The sequence below is a fragment of the Clarias gariepinus genome, chromosome 12 (assembly GCF_024256425.1).
Source record: "Clarias gariepinus isolate MV-2021 ecotype Netherlands chromosome 12, CGAR_prim_01v2, whole genome shotgun sequence".
NCBI classification, from domain to species: domain Eukaryota; kingdom Metazoa; phylum Chordata; class Actinopteri; order Siluriformes; family Clariidae; genus Clarias; species Clarias gariepinus.
The window spans coordinates 12679313-12705922 of NC_071111.1; the positions used below are offsets into that span (position 1 = coordinate 12679313).

At 39.3% G+C, this 26610-nt stretch overlaps 2 protein-coding genes across 10 annotated transcripts in view; both read right to left on the reverse strand.

The window, feature by feature from the left end:
* Window positions 1-10057: 10057 nt before the first annotated feature.
* Window positions 10058-15374, reverse strand: tmbim4 (transmembrane BAX inhibitor motif containing 4). Its single transcript, XM_053509089.1, has 7 exons — window positions 15234-15374; window positions 14814-14922; window positions 14589-14694; window positions 12686-12719; window positions 11744-11861; window positions 11607-11652; window positions 10058-11510 (listed from the first exon to the last, which is right to left on the reverse strand). The coding sequence occupies exons 1-7, from the start codon at window positions 15322-15324 to the stop codon at window positions 11304-11306; spliced, it is 711 nt and encodes a 236-aa protein (XP_053365064.1). The 5' UTR covers window positions 15325-15374; the 3' UTR covers window positions 10058-11303.
* Window positions 15375-21505: 6131 nt separating this feature from the next.
* Window positions 21506-26610, reverse strand: part of grip1 (glutamate receptor interacting protein 1) — a 308087-nt gene continuing 302982 nt past the window's right edge. For all 9 annotated transcript variants that reach the window (XM_053508660.1, XM_053508663.1, XM_053508664.1 and 6 more), the window contains one exon: window positions 21506-23118. In XM_053508660.1, the coding sequence (XP_053364635.1) occupies window positions 22864-23118 (255 nt within the window). In that variant the 3' untranslated portion in view covers window positions 21506-22863. The remainder of the gene's footprint in view (window positions 23119-26610) is intronic.

The window sequence follows — 26610 nt, forward strand, 5'->3', positions numbered from 1 at the left end:
TGATGCACCTCCTCAGGTTTGTGGTATTTTTCCCAGCAATTGTGCAACACTGTTTCCCCTCCGATATTACTACACATCGGCGTTTTTCTCCAGTTCAGTATGAAGAAAATGAACCCAAATATCGTCTCTTCTCTTTGGCCCGTGTAATACTGCTGTGATGACGGAAAGTTAAAAATGACCGAGCTTGTAACATCCCAGGATGACATAATGAATGAACACTATCGCAGCGGATTGTGGCGAAAGTTATATGTTGACGAAAATAAAGACAGATGTTTTATTAGTTTTTCATTTTTTTTAAACATTTTAGTCTTGTTCTTTTCATCAACAATATTGCATGCTGATTTCTTTACTGTGACTGTTTATAAATATCCATGATGTCCCGTCGTTCTTAGTCATAAGAAAAATGTCGCCAATAAATATTTTATATATCATGAATATCGTTGATGAAATTAATGGACAGTAAGGGATATTAAGGGAAAGACTAGGACATACAAGCACATTCACTCCAATGTCAGACCGTGCAATACATTTCAAAGTTCATGACAGCACAATTCGAAGAAGACTGAACAAGGAAGGATTACCAAGGGAAAAATCTTTTGTCTAAAAAGAAAGCACATCGAAGCACGGCTGAGGTTTGCAAAACTGCATCTGAACAAAGCCCAAGGCTTCTAACACCATGTATGACATATGAGACCAAAGTGGAGTCAATGGCATGTTTGGAGAAAACCAACAGCATTTCAGCAGAAACACTTCAAGCACAGCAGTGATGATTTGGGCTTGTTTTGCAGCCACAGGACCTGAGCAACTTGCAGTCACTGAATTTACCCTGTGAACTCTGTATACCAAAATATTCTAGTGCCAAATGCGAGACCATCTGTCTACCAGCTAAAGCTTTTTCGAAATTGAGTTATGCAACAGGACAATGATCCGAAGCACACCAGTAAATCTACAACAGAAGATCTGAAAAATTAAGTAATCAAGGTTTCGGAATAGCCTAGTCAAAGTCCAAACTAATTAGATTGCTGTTGACCTTAACAGAGCTGTGCAAGAGCGAATGGACCAAAATTCCTCCACAACGAAACAAGAGACTGATCAAATCATACAGGACATGATTCCTTCATGTTATTGCTGCTAAAAGTGGATCTACAAGTGCTTGATACTTGATTCACAAAAAAACAAATAGAATTACAAGAGGGGTTACAAACTTTTGAACATGTCTGCAGAGGTGAGTTTGCATCGATACCGGTTTTACAGGATTCCACAGACATATATTGGTTGAATACACACTTCGGATTGGTTTAAACGCTACATCAGCTGAGTCTTTAAACATGGACATACCCACTGATATGCTGTAGTTGAATTATTTAAATATTTGTTTTATAGCTGTTTTAATCAAGGTATCAAATGGATATTAATTTGTTATAAGACTTATTTAAGGGATAAAACCATCATATGGTCTGAAACTCCAAAGCAGTTTACTATGTTCAATTGGAGAAAATTCACATTTGTTCACACACACACACACACACACACACACACACACACACACACACACACACACAGTGCATATACACTGTAACAGACATTCCTCTACACAGGAGACATATTCAGACAGTTTTATGAGCAGCATTTTCATGTAGCGTTAGTCATTTCTTCCACATGCTGAATGTGTGTGTGTGTGTGTGTGTGTGTGTATGAAGTGATGAGGGTGGGTGAAGCTCTGCAGATCAGGGAGAGTTGGGTTTTGGCACTGTTGTCTAATTCTCTTTAGAGCTTGTTCCAATAAGCTGTGGTTTAGCACAACCCAACCTCTTATACATATTAAATGACTGACATTGTCAAGCTACTGCAAATCCCACCATGTTTTCATACCAATGAGACAAAATATGATGGGAAATGAATAATAATTATTTATTTTATTAATGAAATAAAGATATTAGTCACAATATTATTCAGTATATTCCTCTGTATTTCTTAACATAATTTATTTACAATTAAAAAATAATAATCTAAAGTGTATTACGTTCATTTGTGTTGGTGTACGCGGGGCGCCGGAAAAACGAGTGTTAATGTAGGCACGTACATTTTTTTTAAAAACATGTGATTTGAGGCTGAGCTCTAATAGGATTTTTTCAAATCATCCTTAGCACTGTGCGTCTCAAACCCTCCCACTTTAGTTCGTAACGAATCAATATTGATTTTAAATATTTGGGCTCATGTGATAGGTCCATTCTCAACAAGTCTTATTAACCGTCAGCAGATTGTTAGTTAATGTATTGAATAGTGTTTAATGTGGAAGCCAGATAAAGATGAGAGAAAAGTCTGTAATTTCTTCGCTAAAATACCCCTTCGCAAGGCGATCGGACGAAGAAAGAAAATAAGTTAAAAAGACCAGATCGACCTGATCTTCTAATTAAGCAGCAGTCAAGTGATCACAGCTGAGCTTACACTTCTTATGGCTTTTTACAGGCGATTATTAAAAGCTTAATTTTGTTTGCGTCCCCTCAACATTTGTTTGCATTAGCCGCCAATGAGGTGGTCTAATAATCGTTGAACCCAGAACAAGAGCACTACATGGTATGTCGAACAAGGGATTGTACTGCATACTTAAGCAGTATCACTCAAGAAGGAGTGCTGTTGTACTGAATATCAGCATGGCTGTGATATCTTTGTTGCTCGGCTCACAACACATAATAATATACATAATAAAGTATTATTAGGTACAAAACAATAAGATGTTAAAGTGTTGGTGTTAATATATTAAAAGTTAGTTTAGGCCTTTATTTGTCACATATACATTACAGCACAGTGAAATCCCTTCTTCGCATATCTCAGCGTAACTGGGGTCAGCGCCCCTGGAGCAGGTAGGGTTAAGGGCCTTGCTCAAGGGCCCAACAGTGGCAACCTGTTGGAGGTGAGGATCGACCCGCCAACCTTCTGATCAGTAACTCAGTGCCTTAGCCCTCTGAGCCACAACATTATTATATAATCTCCCTTTAAATATCCTTTATATCTGCCTTCAATATCTGCCTTTCATATCCCATGAACAGCTTTGGGATTCTTATAACAGATATGGTCCATTATGAACTATGTAAACAGATGTCACACTGTCAGATTTTCTATTAAACTATGTTCCTGATAATGTTGCTTACCAGGTTCTTGCAATTAAATACACATTTAATTAACATTCCAAAAAATTTTTTTATATAAACAATAAGTGTATGTTTAAGTGGACGTAGATGTAGAACATACTTACTTTTTAATACCACTACCAAAATAATTAAATAAATCAATAAAACCTTCACACTCCAGTGTAGGTAGATTCTGCCCCTACCTTGTAGTGTTTTTTAAATTAGCAGAGCTCTAAAGTTACCTAGCAAAGTGCCAAAATATACTCATCGGTCTTAGTCAGGAGTTTTATTTGAAGCACAAGCCTGCTCCTTTGTTTTAAGGCTGTGTCATCTGAAAAGAATTTCCACGTTCAAATAGCAGACCAATAAAGTGGCTAACTCCAACCACCTGCGAATGGTAATGAGTAGATTCCTTAGTTCTGGTCCACACACACACACACCGCTCACACACTCGTGCACCAGTCCAGAGCTCTGATTCACTCCGCCACCCAGCCTCCAGCCTTATGTTATGCACATACCTTTCAGATACACAGACCAGGAACCCACATATATTCTTTAGCTTCAATCAAATATCTGCATTGTTTGAGCAATCTTAAGGTTAAAAAAAAAAAAAAAAGTTACTGGATCACTAGATTATTTCCAGCTAAGTGAATTACTGAGCCTTGTTCCAGCCTTCAACCAGACATTACACTAATTAACCATAGTTCAGCCATCTGGGGTCTGCAGTCAGTCATCCATGCTTCCCTGAGGCCAGAGGAAGACCTAAATGTGGTCAGAGACGATGGGGAAAAATAAACAGTCAATGGGGTGATTATTTGTTCTTCTCTGTGACACATAGCAGCTCGGCCCATCACGTTCAGGCTCTCGCACCGAGTGCAGCAGCAGCAGGTCACCTTGCCCTTAATAAGAATAATAAAAACAGGCTATGGAATCTCAACAATGCCTTGACCAAATGGGACAGGATTAACACTGGACACAGATTCCACATGCTCTGTTTGATAGATGTTTTCCCTCAACATCTGCATGAGGCAGGTGCAGTCTAGCTTGTCACATGGTTTCCGGTTACAGCTGTTGCAGTCGCTGTTCTATACTACTAGAACAATGTTAGAAAGCTTTGCTCCTCGGTTTTTGGATGGTCAGCGGTTCTATATTTTTACTTTTCAATTGAAACATAAATTAAATGGAAGATCCATTAAAATGCTGGATGGAAGATCCATTGAAATGCTTAATGCTTTACATTATTAGCTAAAAGTGTAATGCGAGTTTATTACAGCAAGACAAAAACTATGCTTCAGCACTGTGGGTGGGCGAATCTGCATTTCCAAAATGTCTGTGATTGTAATATATATATATATAACAATCACAGACACTTTATATATATATATCCCAAGCCTGGATAAAGAAGGAGGGGTAAATAGAGTGTATTTCATAAAAAGCAGAAAAAAAAAGAAAATAAAACAATGACAGTGTACCTAGAACTGATGGGATTTGTGCTCCTCGTTAAGAAATAATAATAATAATAATAATAATAATAATAATAATAACGATAGAGAGAGAGAGAGAGAGAGAGAGAGAGAGAGAGTATTTCCATTTCTTTTAACCATTCCTTGCAAATACTAATTAGAATTGTCATGTAAACAACTGTCCCCAGACAGTATTTAATTTTCAATGTTATGGTTCAATTATGTATTAAAACATAAAAAAGGACAAAACAACATAGAAAAACACACTTCCTTTCACAGCTAAATCCAAATAAAACATGATTTTTTTAAAGCAAAGTAGGATTTTTGTCAAAATCACTCACTGCACATTACCACTACCCTCACTATAGAACTTTTTTTTATAGAACTTTCCAACAACGATAAACAGTTAGCTCCAAAAAGACTTAATTTTTTTTCGAGAAGAAATATTGTTAAACATTTTTATTTTGCCACTAGTTCAAGATTGATTGAACCTTAAATTTTAGTACATATATATAAAACGGCACTTATACCAACACTTTCGTGCATATTTGCACACACCCCCAGTCATTGTTCCTTATTTACACTATAATTACATTTCTATATTTTCTATATTTTTCTATATTGTACAGAATATTTTTATTTGTACAGTATTTTTATTTAATTTTATCCTAGCTAAATTTATTTTCTATTGTATTTCTTTTTATTCATTTTTATTTCTTATAAATAGGCTTTTATTTGTAAAGTCACAGGCAGTTGTATAAGCATTTCACTGCATATCGTTCTGTGTATGACTGTGTATGTGACAAATAAAATTTGAACTGAACTGGAGAGAGCTGTGCATTTCAAATGCAACCCTAAAATGGTATAAGAAGTATCAAATTTTCAGCATGAAGGGGTGGAACAAATCCTCAAGGTCGCTCCAACTTTGTTAAACATGCATGAAGAGACTGGGTGATGTTATTTTCTCTAGATAAGGCGTCACCAAATAAAGGTGCAGATAATCTATTGAAACTAGCAGTTTACAGACATTTTGGTGCCACTTATATGTATATACAGTACCTGTTTAAAGTTTTATTCTTGAAATTATATTGTATTGATATAAAACTATTAAGTGAAAGCGTATATTAAGGTTTAAAATATCCTGTCATTTTTGCCTTTTTTCTGGGAAGGGTGCCATTTATTTTGGAGTTGAGTATATGCACACTTTTAAATGTAAGTAATGTGACAGCGATTTGACAGATTAAAGAAAAACTCTGTAATTGGCTCTAGTAATCACAGTAATGCAACATCTGGTGGGAGAAATTAATGTATAAGCCGTGTTCTCTCACAAGTTTTAAATCCATGTTCCCGCTCTTATGACTTATTTCAAGGATCCGCTGTGTTTAGATGTGGCAACCTGTCAGGAAGGTAAAAGAGACAAAGATGGGAAGTACAGAGACAATACAACTCACATTTGATTAATAGGTATGTGTCTTTAAGTGTATTGTTTTTTTGCACCATATCATTAGTACGGCATCTTGAGCAAGACAATAATTCAGTTTATGGATATTCTTGTCCAGTTCGTTCTGAAGAAGGGAGCGGGACAGCATGTAAACACAACTTACTGTAACGTGTTCTTATATGAAGGCTCTATTTGAAACAGAGAGGTCTTATTTAAGCCTTTAGGGACGGTGTGCATTGTTCATGTGTGTGTGTGTGTGTGTGTGTGTGTGCGTGTGTGTGCCAGTGATTTAAATCATCCTCTTGGGATAGAGGAGAAAGGCAGATGCAACAAAAGCAGTCTCATTGAGATACTGTGCTGCAAGGCTCCCATTGGAGTCGCCGTGAGAGAGACACACAGAGACAAGACATCAAAGGCGAAGTTGGAGAATAGATGCCCTAATCCAAGAGATCACCACTGTCCCCGTTCACAATCAGCCTCTACAAAATAGAGAACACAGACAGGATGATGTAGAGGAGAGATGACTGCAGAAATGGGTGTTGCTGCAGTGGTGTATGGCTCATACTAATGCACAATAATAACAAAATAACAGGATGTATATAATGGCAGGATATAGAGATAATCGCCTTCATGTGTTTACTGTCACCTTTAATAAGGAAGCAATGTGATCCCAGCATCGGCTATGAATAAAGTTTGAATAACAGGCCATGATCATACCAGTGGCAACACATCAACCTTTCAGATTGTGAAGAAACGATTCCCAGCAGGAAGGAAGGGACAAGGAGAAGGGCATATGTAGGGGAAAAGTGGCTCGGTTTAACGTTTGGATTCCACCAAGCAGGGCACCGAAAGAAGGTTAAATGCAGTGCTCTACAACCTGTTGGTGTGAAGGCTAAATCCCCTGCTGCTTCGCTCCAGAGCTGCCAAGTAAGATCTGAAGGAAACCTGCTGTGCCGTCATCACACAACACAACTCTCGCACACAATGGAAAATATGCTTCAGATTAAAATTGGGTAAATTAGAAAGGGGAATTAAAAGGCAACAAGGGTGTGGATAAAACAAATCAGAGCAACAAAAAAAAGCATCATAAAAGTGCATGCAGAGGTGTGCTGGGCCCAGCAGACACAGGCTAAATGGAAATTGGGTGTGATCCTATGGAAAATGGCTCCACTTAGGGATTTGGGACTCGAATTTGGACATGAAGAGCAATTTGAGTTTAATAACAACATAAGAATGCATCATTAAGCTTAGTGTGTTGATAAAGCTTGGGTGAATGGGAAGCTGAGGAGTGTTAGTGCGTGATGGAAATGAACAGAGATTATCTGGATATTGGTCTCATAATGTAAGACCAGGATCAGCTGGTATAACCAGGCTAGCAGGGTTAAAAAAGAAAAGAGTATTGATAAATAATCTTTTAAGAAATATATTTATGTTAAACACCAAAGATATTCAGAAAACTAAACAGAATGATATGAAGAAATGAGGGTGCGGCTGATTTCTTTTAGATTCATGGAGGCTAAAGGTGACAGTAGTGTCAAGTGATTACACAAAGCGGAATGCTGTCCATCTGCTGTCCTTTGGGGATTCATTATTTAACAGAGCAGAAAAAAATCTGTGTAAGAAAACAATAATACAGGGATCGAATATCAGGTGTAATAAAACCAGCTGGATTAATTTCATGATTGTTGACACGTTTAAAGAAGAATATAAAGAAAATCTGTCTAATCTGAAGTTTGTCATACAGACTACTAAATAAATAAATAAATGTATTATATAATTTTATTTTGAAAGCGTTCGAGTTCCTTTAGGGCTGTTACTTAAAACTTTTTTTCATTCTTCATGGTTCCATTTAATGGTTTGATATAGAAGCTTGTTCTGAAATAACAAAAAGAAGTAAGTGGAACCATGAAGAGTAAAAAAAAAGTTAGAAAAATTAAACAAGTAAGCTTGCAGACTTATTTAAGTAACAGGTAGTATTATTATTGCACTGTATTACTTTACAATGCTTGCAACTGTATATACAGTAGATAAAACTGTCCATGTTTATGGACTGAAGCATGCATCATAAGGTCATGTATGGACAAGAGTGTGGTCTGTACTCTCTAAATAAGGTGTAGGGTGGTGTGTGGATCCCAGAATGTGTGTGCGTGTCGACCATATGCACTTAGCAAGAGCGAACTTGGGCGTACACAGGATGCTCTCTCTCTCTCTCTTTCTTCCAGACTGTGCTGCCACTTGAAAGACAAAAATACTAAGATCAAAGCCTTACTCTCATCCCACAAGAATTTCTAAGCGCCCCATCCTCCTCGAGAACATCAACCAGCCTGGAATTTTAAGTGGATCTCACCATCTTTCAGGAGCCTGCAGAAAAGGATTTGGAAGAAAACGGATGGCTCATTGTGTCCCCTTAAACAAACAAGGACCGCACTCAGACTGAAGAGCGCGCTCTCTCTCTCTCTCTCTCAAACACATACACACACTATTTTAAAGATATCTGGTTTGTCTTGTCTCACCAATATAAGAAGCAAAGTCCTCATACGCCAGACTGCTCCTTACTTCAGGAATGTGAACACACCTTTCTGAAACACTGATTCCATCATTTACACCTACATGACTTGAAGTTTTGTTTTTATCACTATATTTGGAGTGGTTTCGCCCCCTTGTGGACAAAATCAGGATCTCACAAGTGAATCAAGCATTTCTCATTTTCTGCCCAGAGATAAGTACTGTATGACTCAGGATTTTGTCATTATTAAAGCACTCTTGTTGCACTAAAGAATCCATTAAATAGTGGAGTCACATCAGGGGATAATAGAGTCAGAGGCATTACAGCAGGGAGATTAGCGAAACTGTCTATACAGGTCTGGAAGCAAAATGCATTTACATTATATGATAAACACGTTCAATGAGTCTAGTGAAAAACAGGCTTTAAGAAAAATTAATGGCTTTGCTTCATGCACTTGCCTGGTTACCCTGACATGCACATTGTTCTGGAATACAGTCAGTCTGGACTTATTAGACCACTTGACCTTTTACCATTGCCCCAAATTAAAATTTTTATGTTCCCTAACAAATTGAGGTGTTTCTTATTAGTCTCACCATAAGCAAATGCACAGTACTATAAGTGAAACAGCTGCTAGGATTTACTGAGCTTGCTGGAGAATATGAGTTCTTCTGGTAACTTTGTCACACTCGCTCCTTTCTACTTTTATGCAAATCCCAGGAGCGTACATTAGGTTTTTTGTTTCCATCCGAAAACTGGTCTGTCTTATACTATATTTCTTTCTTTATAGCCATGCATATATTCTCCTGTAAAGTTATATATGGAAATACTGAATGATTTTGTACATAATTATGCAGACATGATAAACATATATAACAAAATTGGTACAGCATATAATATGGTGCCTAAGACTTTTGCACAGTACTGTATATATAAAAGAAAAAACACGCCACATTGTTCTCACTTTACTGTGTGAACAAATATTATATCTACACAGGGCTGCAGTGCTGTGGATGAAACCCAAATGAAAAGCCAAGGCTGGTAATAAACTACAGTTGATTTTTCTCTGCACCTCCAGGGCCCAGGTTCGATTCCTCGGGTCTGTGTGCATGGAGTTTGCATGTTCTTAGTGGTGTGCTTGGTGGGGTTCCTCAGGGTACTTCGGTTTCCTCCCACAGTCCAAAGACACGCAGATTAGGGTGTGAAGAGCGTTACACCCAAATTGGCCGTAGTGTGTGAAAGAGTGCAAGGATGTGTGTGTGCCCTGTGATGGATTGACACCCCACCTCATGCCCTAAATCTCAGATTCCAGGCCCCCCCACAACAACCCGTATACAGGATAAAGCGGTATATACGATTAGTGAGTGAGTGATTTTTATCTCCTTCTGCTTAGAAAGCAAATTACAAAAATAAACACAAAGCATATACTGTATGTACATTTATATTACCTCCTCAGATTATAGTGAACATCACTATAAAACGTAAAATGTAATGATGAATAAAATGAATGTGTACAACATGGCAGGACAAATATTTAATATATTACTTGGTCATTTTATACATACATGACTTTAATTCGCATTGATTGATCTCAGTTGCCGATAATACATTCAGTAATTTGAATCAATAACATGCTTACTACAAATTCCCTGTTAATATTGCACATATACAGTACTATGTAGGTGAATAAATTACAATGTAATAGCAAGTAAACATTGGGTTCATCATATTTACAGGAAATTATTTAAAATATGGTATGTATATAGTGTGGCACTAAAAACTAGTTTACTGTTCAAAATGAACTCATGGACCCACCTCTGTCAAAATATGGGTTCTAGTCCTTTTCCAGAGTGTCCCAATTAAAGTGACCATGCACTTATTTTTACAATTAAAAGACCAGTGTTTCAGTTTCATCGTTAATAACTTCTCGCCCTAATGATTTAACCTTAGTAAACTTTGGGCTTCACATTCTTACGGTAACGATTAGAGACTTGATGATATCAATGAGTCTGCTTTCCTCCCATGATGACATAGAGAAGTATCAGAGCTACTGGTTTAGCACCTCATAAGCTTATTTTCAAACCCCTAATATATTAACCTTTTTTCTGACTAGCTGTCTCTTATTTTAAAAATTTGTTTGCATAAATTCCAATATATCAATTTATATCCAATATTTATAATTTATATTCAATAATAATTAACTTGCACCTTGCATTACTTCACAAGATTCACTGCATTTTAAATGAACTCTTGAAACTATTAAACAAAAACGATTAGCTTGGTAGATACAATATGACAGGCGGTTTCATTAGGTGCCAGTTTATTAGGTACACCTACTCTCAATACTGCACAATTTTGGTCTTCTGATATACAATTAATGATACATTACGTGTCCTGTGGTGGTCCTCTTACATTAACATTTTACAATGCACTGGAACGGGCAATACACTGCAGATAAAAAAGCATATAATTTTTTCTTTCAGGGAAATAAAACGGTTATTTTATCTAAATCTTTTTTACTGGCAAGACCAACAAATAAGTCTAACTACTATTTAAGGCCTGTGAGTTCATGTGCCTAATAAACTGGCAATAGTCTTTGACTGAAAATTTTAAACACATTTTTAAAGAATTCAAGCATGAGCCTAAAGACTAACCCAAAGAAACAATATGCAAGGATTTAACGAATGTAATTGATCTTTTTTTTCCCAGCCACCTAGAAATCACCTGCGGCGACTTTCCAGAGAAAGAGCATGCAGGTTCTCCTCTCAGTTCTTCTTCATGGAGTCAAGGATGCGCAGAATGTGCAGGAAGAGGTTGACTATGTCCAGGTAGAGGTTGATGGAGGCCAGTATGTGCTCCTCGGGTGACAGCTTGCGCATCAGAATGTGTGTGTCGTAGATGATGAAGCCGCAGAAGAGCAGAGCGCCGGCTCCGGCGAAAACCAGCTCCACTGTGTCATTTTGGAAGAAAATCTAGTGCACGGCAGGAGAACGCAGTTAGAGAACAGTGTGCATTGATTGCATCAGTCTCTTAGAGAGAAGAGAAAAACACAGTAAATGAGTTCTCACCCTCAGAAAGCTGGCAATGATTAGAATCCACAGACCTGCAAACAGCCTGGAGAACACAATAGTACATTTAGAGATCGAACCAAACATGTGTGACTGATACATAATGAGAGAAATGTAAGTTCTAGGGAGAGAACTACCCAGCTCCGAGCTTGCTAAAGTCCCGTTTGGACTGAAGTGTGTAGGCAGTTAAGCCAGCGAAGACAGCCGATGTGAGCACGAAGGCCTGGAATACCACTGAGTATTCATAAAACGTGACTGAAAAACAAGAAATACAGCCATTAAACACAATATTCTATAAAAAAAAAAAACATGTAGTAAACAAATGCTTCCCCAGTATCTCATAAATCATCACTACTATTAGGAGAGTGAGTGTGTGTGTTTGCTTTGTAGCTGAGGGATAATTAATAGACAGGAATCACAAGAGTGCAGTGTATTAAACCACTGAATCTGTCACATGCTGTGAAGCGCAACACGCCACAGTGTTTTCTTTTTACAGAAAGGATGTGTGTCACTCATCTGTGCTTCTGACAGCTTACTAAACACCAGCTGAATGAAATCACCATGGCTTCATAGCATCAGCCGTCCTCCATTATTTAGCTCCCTGAGACTAATTATCTTCTGTTGTTCATTCTGGTATGATATGATAAGTTTTTTTTTTTTTATGCACAACCTTGAATATGTCTATAATTTAACGGGGTGGCTATTGACACACAACACACCACGTCAATAGTAGAAGTAAAATCAGGTATGAGAACTACGACATGGAGGTAATGTGACCAAATGAACTCATAAATTTTTTTCCGAGTTGTAAAAAAAACTGGATATCATCTTTCAAACCAAACAACATCTCAATTCATCCGTTAATCAACAGTCAGTCTGTTCGGGCCAAAATTACAGATTTTAAATTTTTACTTAAAGCGGCAGCATGTTAAATTATGTTCATTCAATTCATTTGAGCTACTATTTTTTTATTCACAGGTAGTGTACTTTAGCAAGTTTGAAGCATGAGACTGTAGTACTGAAAGGGTTTAATCAATCCCCGATTGTGTGCCTTTAGGTGAGACTCTGCGCTCACTTACCAGTTGTACCTACAGACACGGCCTCCAGCACAGTCTGAAACAGCAACAACAACAACAACAACAACAACAACAGAGTTAGTCTCTAGTGCAGTGGACTTCAAGTATAATTTATAAAAGGTGGAGGCTTATAAAAAAATATTATTAAGAAAAGTCCAGTAAAGTATCTAACATTACAGAAGTGTGGGAAAAGTTTTTTCTTCTTTTTAAGCTTATCTATTAATTATTCGTTTATTGCTTAAATGGATTACTTATTGTTTCATACTGACTCTTTTGACTCTAAGCTGAGGCTCAATAGAAACTAGGGGAAATAAACAAAACATCTTTACACTGATCTTTACACTTCATTGTCTACCGTCACTGTCACTTATCTGACCAGAACAAAGTGAACACTGCAAGTGGAATCCTCGCTTTCTATCTGAGCTATACATTACAGCACAGTCGGTTTATTTGTTTTTTTGTATATTCTAGCTTGGGATCAGCCATGACACAGCATTTTTGCAGCTTGGTCGAGGGCTGCTACTGTTGAGGGTTTTAACCCTCATTGCTTTAAGGGTGCTGTAACATGGACGACCCCGTGCTCTGACCCCAGCTTTCTAATTACCCGTCATAATTATCATGCGACAAAGACCCTAAAGCTCCCACTGCATCCTAAAAATATTAAGAACGCAGAGTAAAGCAGGCCAATATGTTAAAATCTGCATTTATAAAGTTCAAACCACTTCCTAGCCACATCACAGTCATGTTCTCAATGCTTTCATCATGTTGCCGCTAACTTCCTGGCTTACTACCATGTCATTACATATAGTGGGTAAAGGTTTGAGGACCAAAGCTTTTTATAACATGTTCAAAAAAGGCATGGCAGCTTTACATTAAGTCAGACAATACCGGTTTCTTACTGCTTTCACACAAATATTTTCAGACCTAGTGGAAATGTAGCTTAGTGTGAGGGGGTTGAGGTGTGAGGTAACAGCATGAGATGTGCAAATAAAATAATTTCTTCTAATGTCTCTAGTCCTGTAGCTAGCTTTTGAATTAATAAGCTTCATGTGATAAACCCAAACTGAGTATATGATACAGAAGCAGACATCTAAAGAAAAAAACGATTTTGAAATTCGATGCTGGATCTCTATTCATTCAGACTGCATTCTTCCTGCTTTTTGCAAGCGAGCAAGACTATGAAGTCTTAAAGATTTTACATTGCACTAAATACTGTGTTTCAAACGCCGCAACTCCGAGTATTACAGTTTTCTCGCTTTAACTGTACTTTAATTCTGTTTGTGTAATTATTCAACATTGGTGCTATAATTAAAATCATCCTCAATTGAGGACTGGGAATATTTTTTTTTTGGTTCATGTTGACTGACAGACGTGTCAAGTAACACTCTCTGGTTCTCCTTAGTCTGCTTTCATTTTCATTTTGTTTGCAGCGGCAAACAAAGGTCAAGGTGATTATTGTTGTATTTATTCCCATTTTACCACCGTGGTGGGACCTCCAGTCAACATTCATTACAGTCAATTTGGAAATAACAATAGGAATAATCTGCATGTCTTTGGACTGTGGGACAAACCGGAGTCCCCGAAGGAAACCCAACAAACACGGGGAAAACATGCAATTTCTGTGCACACAGACCCATAGCGGGAATCAAACCCAGACCCTGGAGGTCCCACATTATCTCATTTTAATTTGGTAAATATAATACGCTAATATTTATAAAGTGTATTCTCTAGTGCAATTTATTACATTGTAGAGAAATCTTTCCTTTTAGGTCACGGGCAGGGGTACTTCAGTCAGCATTTCACTGCATATCATGCAATGCATGTTTGTGTACGTGACAAATAGAATCTGAATCTGAGAGACGGCTAAACGTGAATGCAAACGGATTATAAGACAGAATTTACTCACGAATCCCAGCAGTAAATAGAGGTTAATCGGATGCTGGTGGCGATAAATAGCCAGGGCAATGATCAAAAACAGAGATCCAACTGCAGACAGCAGGACCAGTGAGGGACTGTGAAAGAAAAATAAATTAATTCATTTAAAAAAACAGATAAAAGACTTCATAACATTGCATATGTCAGATTGTGTATGTAATGCTCTGGAAGGTGTGTGAGCTACTCCTGCTTTTACCTTGAATGTACAAAGTTTTTGATGGGCTCACAGAACATAAACAGGCCAGATACAGCTGTAGTTAGAAAGATCTGTATGGACAGGATCGTGTACACTTTGCGTAGGAAATCTAGATGGAGAAAAACAACATGAATCAGACTTTAATACGCACAGTGTTAATCACGTGACGCACTTTCAAAGCTAAACTCATTACGAAACACCCCTCCCCCCTTTATTTAAAGCATCAAACCGCAGCGGGTGCATATTTTATGTTAATTTGCTTGTTTTTTAATTAATACATTATTTGTACAACAGAAATGTTTAATATTTTTTAGCTAAGCAAGCTAGCCAGGTAGCGAAATAAACCAGCTAGCCAGTTAGCAAGATAACAACAACTAGCTCGCTGAGCTAACCTACACCACAGCACTGTTTCTCACTCACCCATGCGGATTTGGACGCTCGCAGTCGCGACATTCGTGCCATAATTAAAATCATCCTCAATTGAGGAGCGCGGATATTTTTCTTGGTTCATGTTGACTAACAACAGACGTGTCAAGTAACACTTCCTGGTTCTCCTTCGTCTGCTTTATTTTTCGTTTAGTTTGGAGCGGAATTACGTTTTTTTTCTTTACTGCCCCTAGCGGTGAGCATGGAACGTTACAACATTACATTACACATTATAACTGGGTCGTACAGTATAAACTAAATCTGATCTGCCATTAAAGAGCTTTTAGTCATATAATTCAAAGGGACATTTGTTTACCCGTTTGCTTTTCTGCATTAGGTTTATCTGTTAGATTTTTTAGGCTTTCGGAGCAGCCTAGTGGATTAGAGGTTAACAGGGTCCCAAATTCAAATTTCAAATTAAAATTTTATTTGTCACATACACAGTCATACACAGTACGAAATGTAGTGAAATGCTTACACGACCGCCAGTGACCTTAAAAAGAGAATTAAAACTTATAAGTAATAAATATCAATATAAGAAATATGATAAAAAAATTTAAATAAAAATTTAACTAGAAAAAATAGAACCTGAAAATAGAAATATATTGTATACATAGAACTATAATTTTGTGCAAGTATGCATAGAAAAAGTGACTTTGTGCAATGGTTATTAAAGTGACTTTGTGTAATGGTCCAGAATGTAAACGTGAACATGTAGTGTAGATGTGATGTGCGTGGAGTTGTCCATATTGTCCATGGATGGAGCAGTCGTGACGGCAGCCGACCTCACCGGCGCCATCTTAACAGGGTTGGGAATTTGAATCATGCCTCTTGGCTGTGTGTATTTGCTTGGTGGGTTTTTCAACAGGTCAAAAAAAGTCTTGCAAATTGCCTGGAGTTTGGGTTACAAGAATGTTGGGATCCTCATCTGTATTACTTTCTCTTACACAGCAATGACCAATGCAAAACCGCCACCTATTGTAGTGGAGTGTGGCTCAGAAAGTTTGCGGGGTAAAAGATAACTACAGAGGAACCTTGAATTGTGAGTAACTTTGTGTGCGGGCTTTTTGCAAGACGAGCAACATTTAAAAAAAATTAACTTGATAAACGAGCGGTCTTGATATACGCATGCGCTTTGTCTGCCGAGCGTCACAACTGAGCCAATAGTTCTTCTCTGTCGTGCGACTTATATGTACAACATGGACTTATGGGTAATCGGCTCCCATTCTCGGTCTTAGTGCATTTGTGTCACTCGTATAGTCAACATCCATGCACATGTGTACTATTTATTATAACATTTGCTTTGATATACGAGTGTTTATTCTTGCAATCCAAGGTTCCACTGTACTTTGTATGAGACTCACTCACTAATTTTTTCAAACGCTTATCCTGTACAAGGTTGTAGGAGGTCTGGGGTTATCCCACAGGATTCGGGGCATTAGGTGGAGTGGCAGTCTATCGCAAAGCACAACCTTACAAACATTTAGACACTACAAAATGGGAATCAAACCCTCAACTCTGGAGGTGCGAGTCCACAATGCTGGAGGTGCAGTGTACCCTTAAACATGCAGTGTTAAATGATGGCCAAAGATGCAGAAAAGTATAAATAGCAAGGAATAAACTAGAATATAAACTCAATGGCCACTTTGTTAGGTACAGACTGTGATTGCACTACTGCAAAGTCACACAGGGAAAAATAAAATTGCCAAAAAAAAGTGCCAAGATTTGAACATAATGAAAGCCAAAAAAATAACTTCAAGGTTAAAGTGAAATGTTCTATTATCTAATGCCTTCTGATTTTACATTTAATTAATCTTTTCCTCTATGAAATATTTGTGGTAATGTGGGATTTTAAAGGTTTATAGCTGTCTGTGAGGTCATTTTCTATTCAATAGGACAAGTCCAAATTAATTTTGTGATTCATAAGTCTCTTATGGTCGATTTAATTACTTTTCCTATTTGAAGTTATTGGTTTCCAGCAGTGCTTTTTATTCTATGATGAAATTTCTACTCTGGTGAAAGTGTTTTCTTTTTTTTTCCCTAGTCAGGGAAAAAAAAGGACACCTGGGCTCAGAGAATTATTGGACAAGGGTGAAGATAATGTAGATCACTTTGCTTTTGATCATACTTGGCTATATAAATATATACATACAGTACATGTATAAAGTGTCCAGTGCATGTGAAAATGCTCTATTGACAGCAGTTAGGTGTGCCGTGTATGTGCATAAGTGGTAGGAGGATGTGTACTGATTGTACCGACCACAAACACTGGGACACTCTGTTGTTGGAGTGTGTGGGATTCTTGAGATCACTGCTCATGTGAATGTTCTGCAGGCTGGGCTGGAAATCTGTATAGCCCTTTTTCATTTTCCAAATATAAGTCAAATGTTCAAGTCAAATCAGGACTTTCGATTGTGCAGAATAACCGACCACAGTTATGAGATTTACCTTAATTTCTCTAAATAATCCCCTGATACACTAATACACCTATCTCAGCCATGATCGGACTGCCTGCGTCATGTCTGATACACTGGCCTCCCAGGAATTCCTTTATAGACCCAAACATGTGGAGCGAGACAAGGACCATATGGGGGATGGGGTAATTACTCCCAGGCGAGTTCCTGTAATGTGCAGTGAATGATTGTGTGTACAGTTCTCAAATACTGTACAGATGCGCTTCCTCCGCAAGTTGGCAACAATTTATCTGCTGATTTTCAAGGGTCAGGCATTCCACTTGCTAAATGTTTATGTAACTGTAGTGGACTCTCAGCCACCTAAATGTACGGGCTTCATTAAAACATTTGCACCATTTAAATATTTCACTGCGCTTAATAGTCTTGTCACCGTACTGTGTTAAAGTCTTCTCTAAATGTCAAGTCCCGGTTTGACTTGAACGCCCCTTGTATTATCTATTCTCCCCCTTTAAATCAGTAACCTAGGCTCTGAAATGACAGTAGACAGTAGTAATGTTTAACATTGCTTTAGACAGGAGCTGTGTTGTGATATTCATCAAAGGTCTGCCAAGTCATGATTAGAATTTCAATGTTCAAGCACCAGTCAGATAAATAAGATATCAAGTCCTACTATTACTATTGTAATGGACTTTACATATTTTAGAGGGAACATGGTTGACAATGGTGCGTGAACTGAATGACTTCAACATCTTTATAACATCAACCGCTGTGTGGCATCCACTCCAAATAGAGCAGTTTCAGATCATATGGTTATTTTATTGGACATGTTCCCTCATACTTCTTGCAGTGCATTCTTCGTCCTTGCCTGTGAGATGAAGCAGTGCTGTATGATGGGAGGTGCAGGATGCAGGCGGTCGCTGCAGGTGCGGATCTGCTGCCAGTGCTCGGTAGTGTTCTACCATCTGTTATAATTTAATTTTTAAGCGGGCCGAATGGAACCAAGGAACTGGGTTTATTTAGTCATGAGGCCTCGAGTCTGACGCGTGTGCTTTAGAGCATTCTACCATTGCATGTTCTTCGTTATGTTGTGATCAGCTAGGCCGCCTTATTGCACCGGCTTACTTAGGCTCAGGGCCTATTATGAGGAAATAAAAAATCTAATTGTTTTTTGTGTTTTTTTTCTGTCGATCATTTGATACTTCAGTTTGTGACTGCTAATTAATCAATTTAATCACATTATAGAGGAATAATTTGGGCATGTAATGTATTCCAATGTAAGTGACAGGTAAAGCTTCGGGCTAGCTAGGTCAAAATGTCAGAGAAGTAGTACTGTAGTTAAGCGGTGCTCAAAGGAACAACAAAAAAAAAGAAGCAAAAAGATTGGACTCTCCTGATGCATTGATAATCTGTTTCAAAAATCAACCAAGCGCAGGTCCTAGGGCTTTACCACCTTTATTACAATCCTGTCATGCTGCTCTTATCTAAGTTCCATTTCCTTTCCATGTTTTCTTGCCCCATTTTTACAGCTTTAAAAAAAAAGTGAATGGGTGTCGATGTCCACCAGGGGGCACAAAGTACCAGGAGAGCAGGTGCTGCTTCTTATTTCCATTACCCGGCACCCTGGAGCTGTATGGTGTAGGTGCATGGTGGCCGCATTTCTGACTGTATCAGCCTGCTATTCGTACCTGATTACAACTTACAGTATATGATCCTTCACCTTAGTTAATAGTAATGACACCAGTGATTGTGATTAGTCTCAACCTGTACTGTTCTGGGCGCCGCATTCAGGATCTTATGCCACATGTTCCACACATCTGGTTTCCAAAACAAGACCTTTCAACACTGACAAAATGTAACAAAAAATGTAATAATTGAACATTTCAAAGTTGGACAGAGTCAAGCTTCTCCTGCATGTTACACCTGAATCGGACACACAGATTGGCCTAAGCGCCTTGCTCATGCTCCACAGATCCCATCTGGGCTTTGACCTGAAAGTGTGGAACCGGAACCTGGAGTGCCTGCCTTTGGATAGAATCATAACCATAGGGATAGTAAAAATAACGTTTGTACAAAAAGCAAAGAGAACAGCATGTACAGAACGTACAGAGCTGTAAAGTTGTCCAGAGTTTTACCTCTGAAATGTTACCCGCCGCTAGCTGTCTTGTGTTTGGGGTGATGCAATAGGTCAACCGGGAAAAGGTCCAGTGCTAATAAGCTGAAAGGGGGCGTATTGTCACCCATCGTATCAGAGTCAGACAAACTTTGGCCAATAAATTGATTCCCCTGCCATGCATGAATAATAGGACAAGGACTGTAGCCCAATTAAATGTCCTAGTCCTAACTATAACCGTAGCTGGACTTCACTGTGCACATAGACATACTGAGAGAAAGCTAGAGGTCTGACCCTCTGGACCCCCTTCTGAGAGTAATCAGTGAGCTATTATCAAGTCAGTGGTGGCAGAACTTAAAAATCAACACAAAAACATTCTCCTTTATTGCACTTAGAAAAACACCCCACTGGGTTTGCTAATTTAAAATCGTGAAGGTAAATCTTCCCAGATTTTCAAGAACACACACACAGTCCTTTCATAAGGGCTTAAATTCCTGCAGGACAAAAAAAAAAAAAAAAAAAAAAATCAAGGACCAGGACACTTCGGCAGGATGAGTCCACTCCGTATATCTTTTTTTTTTATTGTTTCTCTTTTCGTTGGCCATATAAAGGTTTACAGCTGTAGGAATCCCCAAAGTTATACATAGACGATAAATATCATGCTAACAAAGTATTAAATTTGTACAAAAATACTTTACAGCTCATAATGCCTGTCCATTAGAAATAAAAATACAATATTTCAGGGACCTAACAGTGAAATTGAGTCATTAATTCATCATACAGTGAAAATGGATACCCACTATTTTAATTGGCAGTGCTTAAATCCACACAAAATGAACATTAAAACATGAAACAAACAAACAAACAAAAAAATATTTAGGCATCAAGAACATACGCACGTACACGCCGTTCGCGGTAACACACACAGTGGTGGAACCCTATAAATGTGAAAGCCGAGTGCGGGACGTCACGACGCTTACAGGAAAAATAACAGACGGAAAATATTTATCACGACGCCCAAAAAACGACAACAGAAGATCTCAAACCCAGTGCATGAGATCAGGGGAATGAACCCGTAACCTGAAGGAACAGAACACAGTCGCTCCAAAAAAAAAAAGGTCTATAAAGAAATGCCAGGTGAGCGCCGCCCTGATGAGGGGGGGTGTGACTGATCAGGATTGAAATTGGACCGCTCATGTGCCATTTTAAATAGTGAGTAGTCGAGAGTGTGTGAACACAGACAAGCCACAGTTCACACCCACTCACACGCACACACACAGGTGAAGAATGTCCTGCTATAAGCAGTAGTGTTACCTTTTCTAATGTTTTATTTCTAAATAGAGCTACAGTTTTCTTTATATATATATATATATATATATATATATATATATATATATATATATATATATATATATATGAGACATGTTTTGTTCTGCTACACAGAACCTCATTCTCACATGATTTAACACTCAAGTGCCATTGTCTTTTTTTTGTTGTTGTTGTTGCTGCTGCTGCTGTTTCTCTTTACAAATAGTTTGTACACCCTTTGGGCTAATGCCCTCTGAAAAAAAACAAAAAACATATTAAACATACAAAACCATACCAGTACCACATACAGTAGATTAGTATAAGTTCATATTCACTTAAACAAAAGGAGAACTATAGACTAGAAGTTGTTTTTGGACTGCTCACATCTCTCAACTTCATGCTTCCTTCTTTTTTTCTTTTTCTTTTTTGAATCATTAATTATTACAGTGGTGGTTACAAAGATTCCCCCAAAAAATTGACAACGCATGTTTTGGATGAAGTGTTACCTTGCTAATGGGTCTGACTTTTCTCTGCGCCACTTCGAGGCCCTTAGACACTGACCCCGCTCAGGCGTGAGAGGAGACGGATTTGGGACGCCCCGGATGGGATATTTGGTCTCTCTTTGCTTTGTGATTAGGAATAGACGTTTCCGAAATAGCCTCATCATTAACCACCGAAATACATCATCTTAACCACGATATCTTCCTATCCGTCTCAGAACAGCAAGGCAAGCTGATTGCTTAATGCATCTACTGTATTTCACCGCTCAAGCTTTCACACCTTACTCACTGATAAACAAATTGCTTTAATTATTAAAAATAGACTTTTGTCCAGTTCTCCGACAAGGTGCCTAAGGATAGCAGCGCCTCTTTAACATCATGGTGAAATGATCAGAATCCAACATGACATTAGGATTTGTCAAACATTTGCATGGAACCTTAGTGATGTTTTGTTCCTCTTTTTTGAGTATTATTTTTTTCCTCTGTACAGTCAGACTTCTACCTTTACAAAATAGTTCACAAAATGTCTCATGCATCGTGCCACCCAACCCACACAGGGGCTGACTAGCGTTTTAGCATTTTGGGAAAATGAGGTTCGCGCCACTGAGATTGTGCTGAACTCTTTTTTTTTTTTTTTTTTTTTCCTGCTGAGTGAGACATCACGTGTGAGAAATTACGGGAGAATCCACTATACACACACACACACACACACACACACACACAAAAAAGAAAAGAGCAAGTGGAGGGCTGGAGGAGACGCGGCGACCAGCTGAGGTTAGAACAAACAGAGTACAGAATGTGGAGATTGCTCTGGCCAAGAGTAACGGGAGGGAGTCCTGTTTACTCAGACGCACACCCACACAACAAACACACACATACACATCCAGACACACAGCGGCCAGTCCATAATCATGTGTAAACGTCTTAAAGATTCCCTTTGCTTCTTTTTTTTTTTTCTCCATTAAAACGTTTATTGGCAATAAAAATGAAGGATGGCACTGGTTCAGTTTTGACTTTTCCACCGTTTTTCTCAGAGGTCAGTATGGTCTGTCTCCGTCCGAGATCACCAGTGTCATTTTCACACAGGCAGCAGGGTGGGGAGGACCCCTCTCGGTGTGTGTGTCTGTGTGTGTGTGGCTCATGCTGTGGCTCAGGGAAGAGACTGTGTGTGCTATACGCCAGAAGAGCTCCGGCTCACTCCAGCAGAGGGGGTGGTGTATGTCGGGAGGAGTTCACTTAGCACCATGAGGAGCACTTGAGCCTGTGCTGGGGAGGGCTGGGATGAGGTTCTGCTATAATGTCTTGTTGGGGTCTTTGCCCTCCGACGCTGCCAGCCTGGAGTTCTGTTGGGCCGCCCCCTGTGGGAGGGGCTCGGCCGGGTCAGTCCAGCCCACAGGATCTTCACCGGAAAGCTGGTTCAGTTCTGAGGGAGAGGTGGCGGCGGAGGCCGGGTTTCGGCTGATCACCAGGTCCAGCTTGTTCCCCGATTCTGCGATCAGAGGAACCACCAAGCAGCAGTCAAAGTCTCTAGTTCGGACATGGTTGATCTGTAACAGGAAGAATGCATTCTGTAACAAACTCAACAACAGCTTCAGATCAAAGACAAACTAGGAGTTCGGTTATTAAAATGTCCTTTCTGGTTAAAAAACATTGTAATGATAGTAATTATTACAATATAGTCTAATAATAATAATATAATAGTAAAATAGTCTAATCATTTTAAGATGGAAATAAAGGAATTAAGTTGTGAGATGGTAAAGAAACATTATTCAACTTGACTTTTTTTGAAGAAACAATTAAGTAACCATACAGAAGCTAGGAGATCTTACAAACAGTCCAGTAACATTAAGTTCAACCGGTTGTATCTAAACTTCTAACAGGTGGGATAATTTCATAGTGACAGCATACAGTAACTCTACGTCATCTAGAAATGTAATACGTCACTGTGTACAAGCACAACTGGTGGCAGCACAAAATCTTTACATTTACAATTATGGCATTTAACCAAGAGCCCTTATCCAAAGCAACTTACAAGTGCTGTTCAAGTCAAACTGGGACTTTTGGGATGACATTTCTCTTGAATGAAGGTCTAAAACTGAACTAAAACTTTAAATGGTGCAAATGTTTTAAAAGCTGTTGTACATTCATAATGATGATCAGGAACCCACTGCAGTCATTTATGTGAACATTCAGCAAGTGGAACACCTGATCCTTGCAAATTGAACAGATAACTTGTTGGCAATTTGTGGAAGAGACACATCTGTCTGTGGAAACTGTACACCCGTTCATTCACAAGTACCACGTGCACATTACAGAAACTCGGCTGGAAGTTATCACCACACCCCTGTACAGTCCTGACCTCGCTCCAAGCCATTTCCACGTTTGGGCCATTAAATGAGTTCCTGGGAGGCCGGTGTTTCGGGCAAGAAGCAGGCAGTACTCATAGCTCTTACAAAGTCATCTTTTTACCTTGATGTTATCCAAGCAATAGTGAAACACTGAGATAAGTGTATTAGTGTAACGGGATTATATAGAGAAATAAAGAGAGTTTTTCTACTCTCATAAACGTGTTCTTGAATGACTCTTTCATATACTGTACATCTGAGTAATTGAGGATTAAAGCCCTTGCCCAAGGTTACAACTCATTTTCTTCCAATCAGCAGTCAGATGTGTTAACCACTGACCCATCACTATCATAGCGCTGTCTCAAAATGTTGATAGTTTACCTGCAGACAATAACATACTGACATACTGTATCAGTGCTGAGAGCACCAGTCAGGATGGTCAGAAAGTAGGTCACTGAACATTACCTAGCCATGTTAGCATACGGCCATTACAGTTGAAATGGACTCTAATAAACTTATGCGAGTGCAGCAGAAGTCGAAACAGATTTGGAAATGGATTTGCAACCGATGAAGAAAAAACTGAGATAATTAGGATTAGCTGATCAGTACCCATGTTATTAGTGCATTACACTGTTTTCCACATTCCTGTTTGGTGTTACAGGTTTTTCGTACTCATTTGCCACCGGCCCTCTAGCTGCTTTCCTAATTATCACGTTAAACTGTTTTCACCGATAGTTACTGTATTTGTGTCTTGCGGTTAAAAACTAATGTCTTTTGATTGTTTTAAGGTTTTATGTTTGCAAAGGCGATGTCTACCCTGTGCTTTATTTGATTCCAAATGGCTTTATAACCATGAGGGGAATGTTCTGAAGGTGTATGCATAAAGTGACCTATTCACACTGTCCATACTGTAAGTATGAATTACCGTGACATTTATCAAATGAATACCAACATTTACACATTTCTGGAGGTTGCTGATGTAGAAAAATGTCTAAACTCAATAGCATCAATTTTATTTCACTTACAGTTTTTACACTTAAAACGTATATCAGAGCACCATTGTCATGGTCCAAGCCTGCCAGCCCGTTTTTCCCACGCTGTCACTTTCCCCAAGTGCTCGTGTTTTCCCTAGCCATTATGTGTCCTTTCCCACGCCCCCGTTTCCGCCCCGTCTACACACTGGTTTCTCATCCTCCGCTGATTACTCCAGCATTTAAGCACGCACTGTACGCGGTTTAAATCGCTGGATTATTTATTGTTTTTTGCCTTGATTCTCTCGCGTTTTGTTTCATTGCTTTCACGTTGCCAAGTTTATTTTGTTTCCTCGTTTTCTTATCTCCGTCAAGGTTCTCGTTCGACCTACGATTTAGTTTCGGACACTTGGTATCTCGAGTGGATGTAACAATCAGGCATTATGTGACAGGTTCTTGGAGGGCCTGTTGGAGACACTTTAGGGTGAGCTAGGCTCTCGTGAACTTCCCTCCTCGGTCCATGAGCTCATCGGGTGGATTCGAGCCTCTTTGCCAGTCAAAAGTGGAGTGGAGGGAGCCTACTTCTACTGTGGGAGTTCAGGCCATCCCCTCAAGAACTGGCCATTAAAATTAAGGGCCTCTTCAGTGCATTTGAGAGCTGTAGGGGGCGCTAATCCAAGGAGACACCCACACCAACGCCAGCTACTCCCGATCATCCATGGACAGCGGACCCACCTGGCACAGGCATTGATTGACTCAGGGTAGGACCACAATTTAATTAATGCTGCCTCAGCTAAAGCCCGGGAAATCCCTGTGCTGCCCTTAGAGACCCATCTAAAAGTCCAGGCTCTCAACGGGCCCCCTCTATCATTCACAGGACTCCTCTTATTGGCCTGAGGTTCCGATTACTCACTCAGAGCAAACCTCCCTATTTATCATGGAGGGTTCTCATGCTACGGTCATCCCAGGCCTCCCCTGGTTAACCCGTCACAAGCCACAAATCGACTGGGTCCCGAATTCTATCCTAGCCTGGAGTCCGTCATGTTCCACAAACTGCCACCACGTCATGCCTCAGTACCACCTCCACGGGAGAGCTACAGGATCTCACTCACGTTACTTTAGAATACCACGACCTCAGGGCAGCATTCAGCAAGTCCTGCGCCATCTCCCTCCCTCCCCACCGGCCATACGACTGCGGCATTGATCTGCTCCCAGGCACCACTCCTCCCAAGGGTCGTCTATACTCTGTCACCCAAGGAACATCAGGCCATGGACCAGTACATCACAGAGTCCCTCTTTTCCAAGGAGGCAAGCTATTTACCAAGCTGGATATGCGCACCGCATACCAGTCCGCATTCGAGAGGATGATGAGTGGAAGACGGCCTTCAACACTCCTACAGGACACTATGAATACCTGGTGGTCCTGTTTGGCCTTACTAACGCCCCGCTGTCTTCCAGGCTCTCATTAACGACGTACTCAGGGACTTTCTCAACTCTTCAGTGTTTGTCTATTTGAATGACATATTAATCACCACGTTCACCAAGTACTACAGAAGCTCCTGGAAAATAATTTGTTTGTCAAGGCAGAGAAGTGTGAATTTTACACCATCTCGATCACGTTTCTCTGGTTCGTCATTTCATACAGGCATTGAGATGGAGCCTGCAACAGACAAACAAGCAGTGACAAATTGGCCCCCTCCCACCTCACGACAGAAGCTTCAAA

What these genes read in the sequence shown, in the direction of transcription:
- tmbim4 (XM_053509089.1), bottom strand. Translation starts at nt 15,324, where the DNA reads ATGAACCAAGAAAAATATCCGCGCTCCTCAATTGAGGATGATTTTAAT. An exon ending in GAGCGTCCAAATCCGCATGG is followed by an intron (nt 14,923 to 15,233) that starts GTGAGTGAGAAA and finishes TTCTCCATCTAG; the next exon opens with ATTTCCTACGCAAAGTGTAC. An exon ending in AAAAACTTTGTACATTCAAG is followed by an intron (nt 14,695 to 14,813) that starts GTAAAAGCAGGA and finishes TTTCTTTCACAG; the next exon opens with TCCCTCACTGGTCCTGCTGT.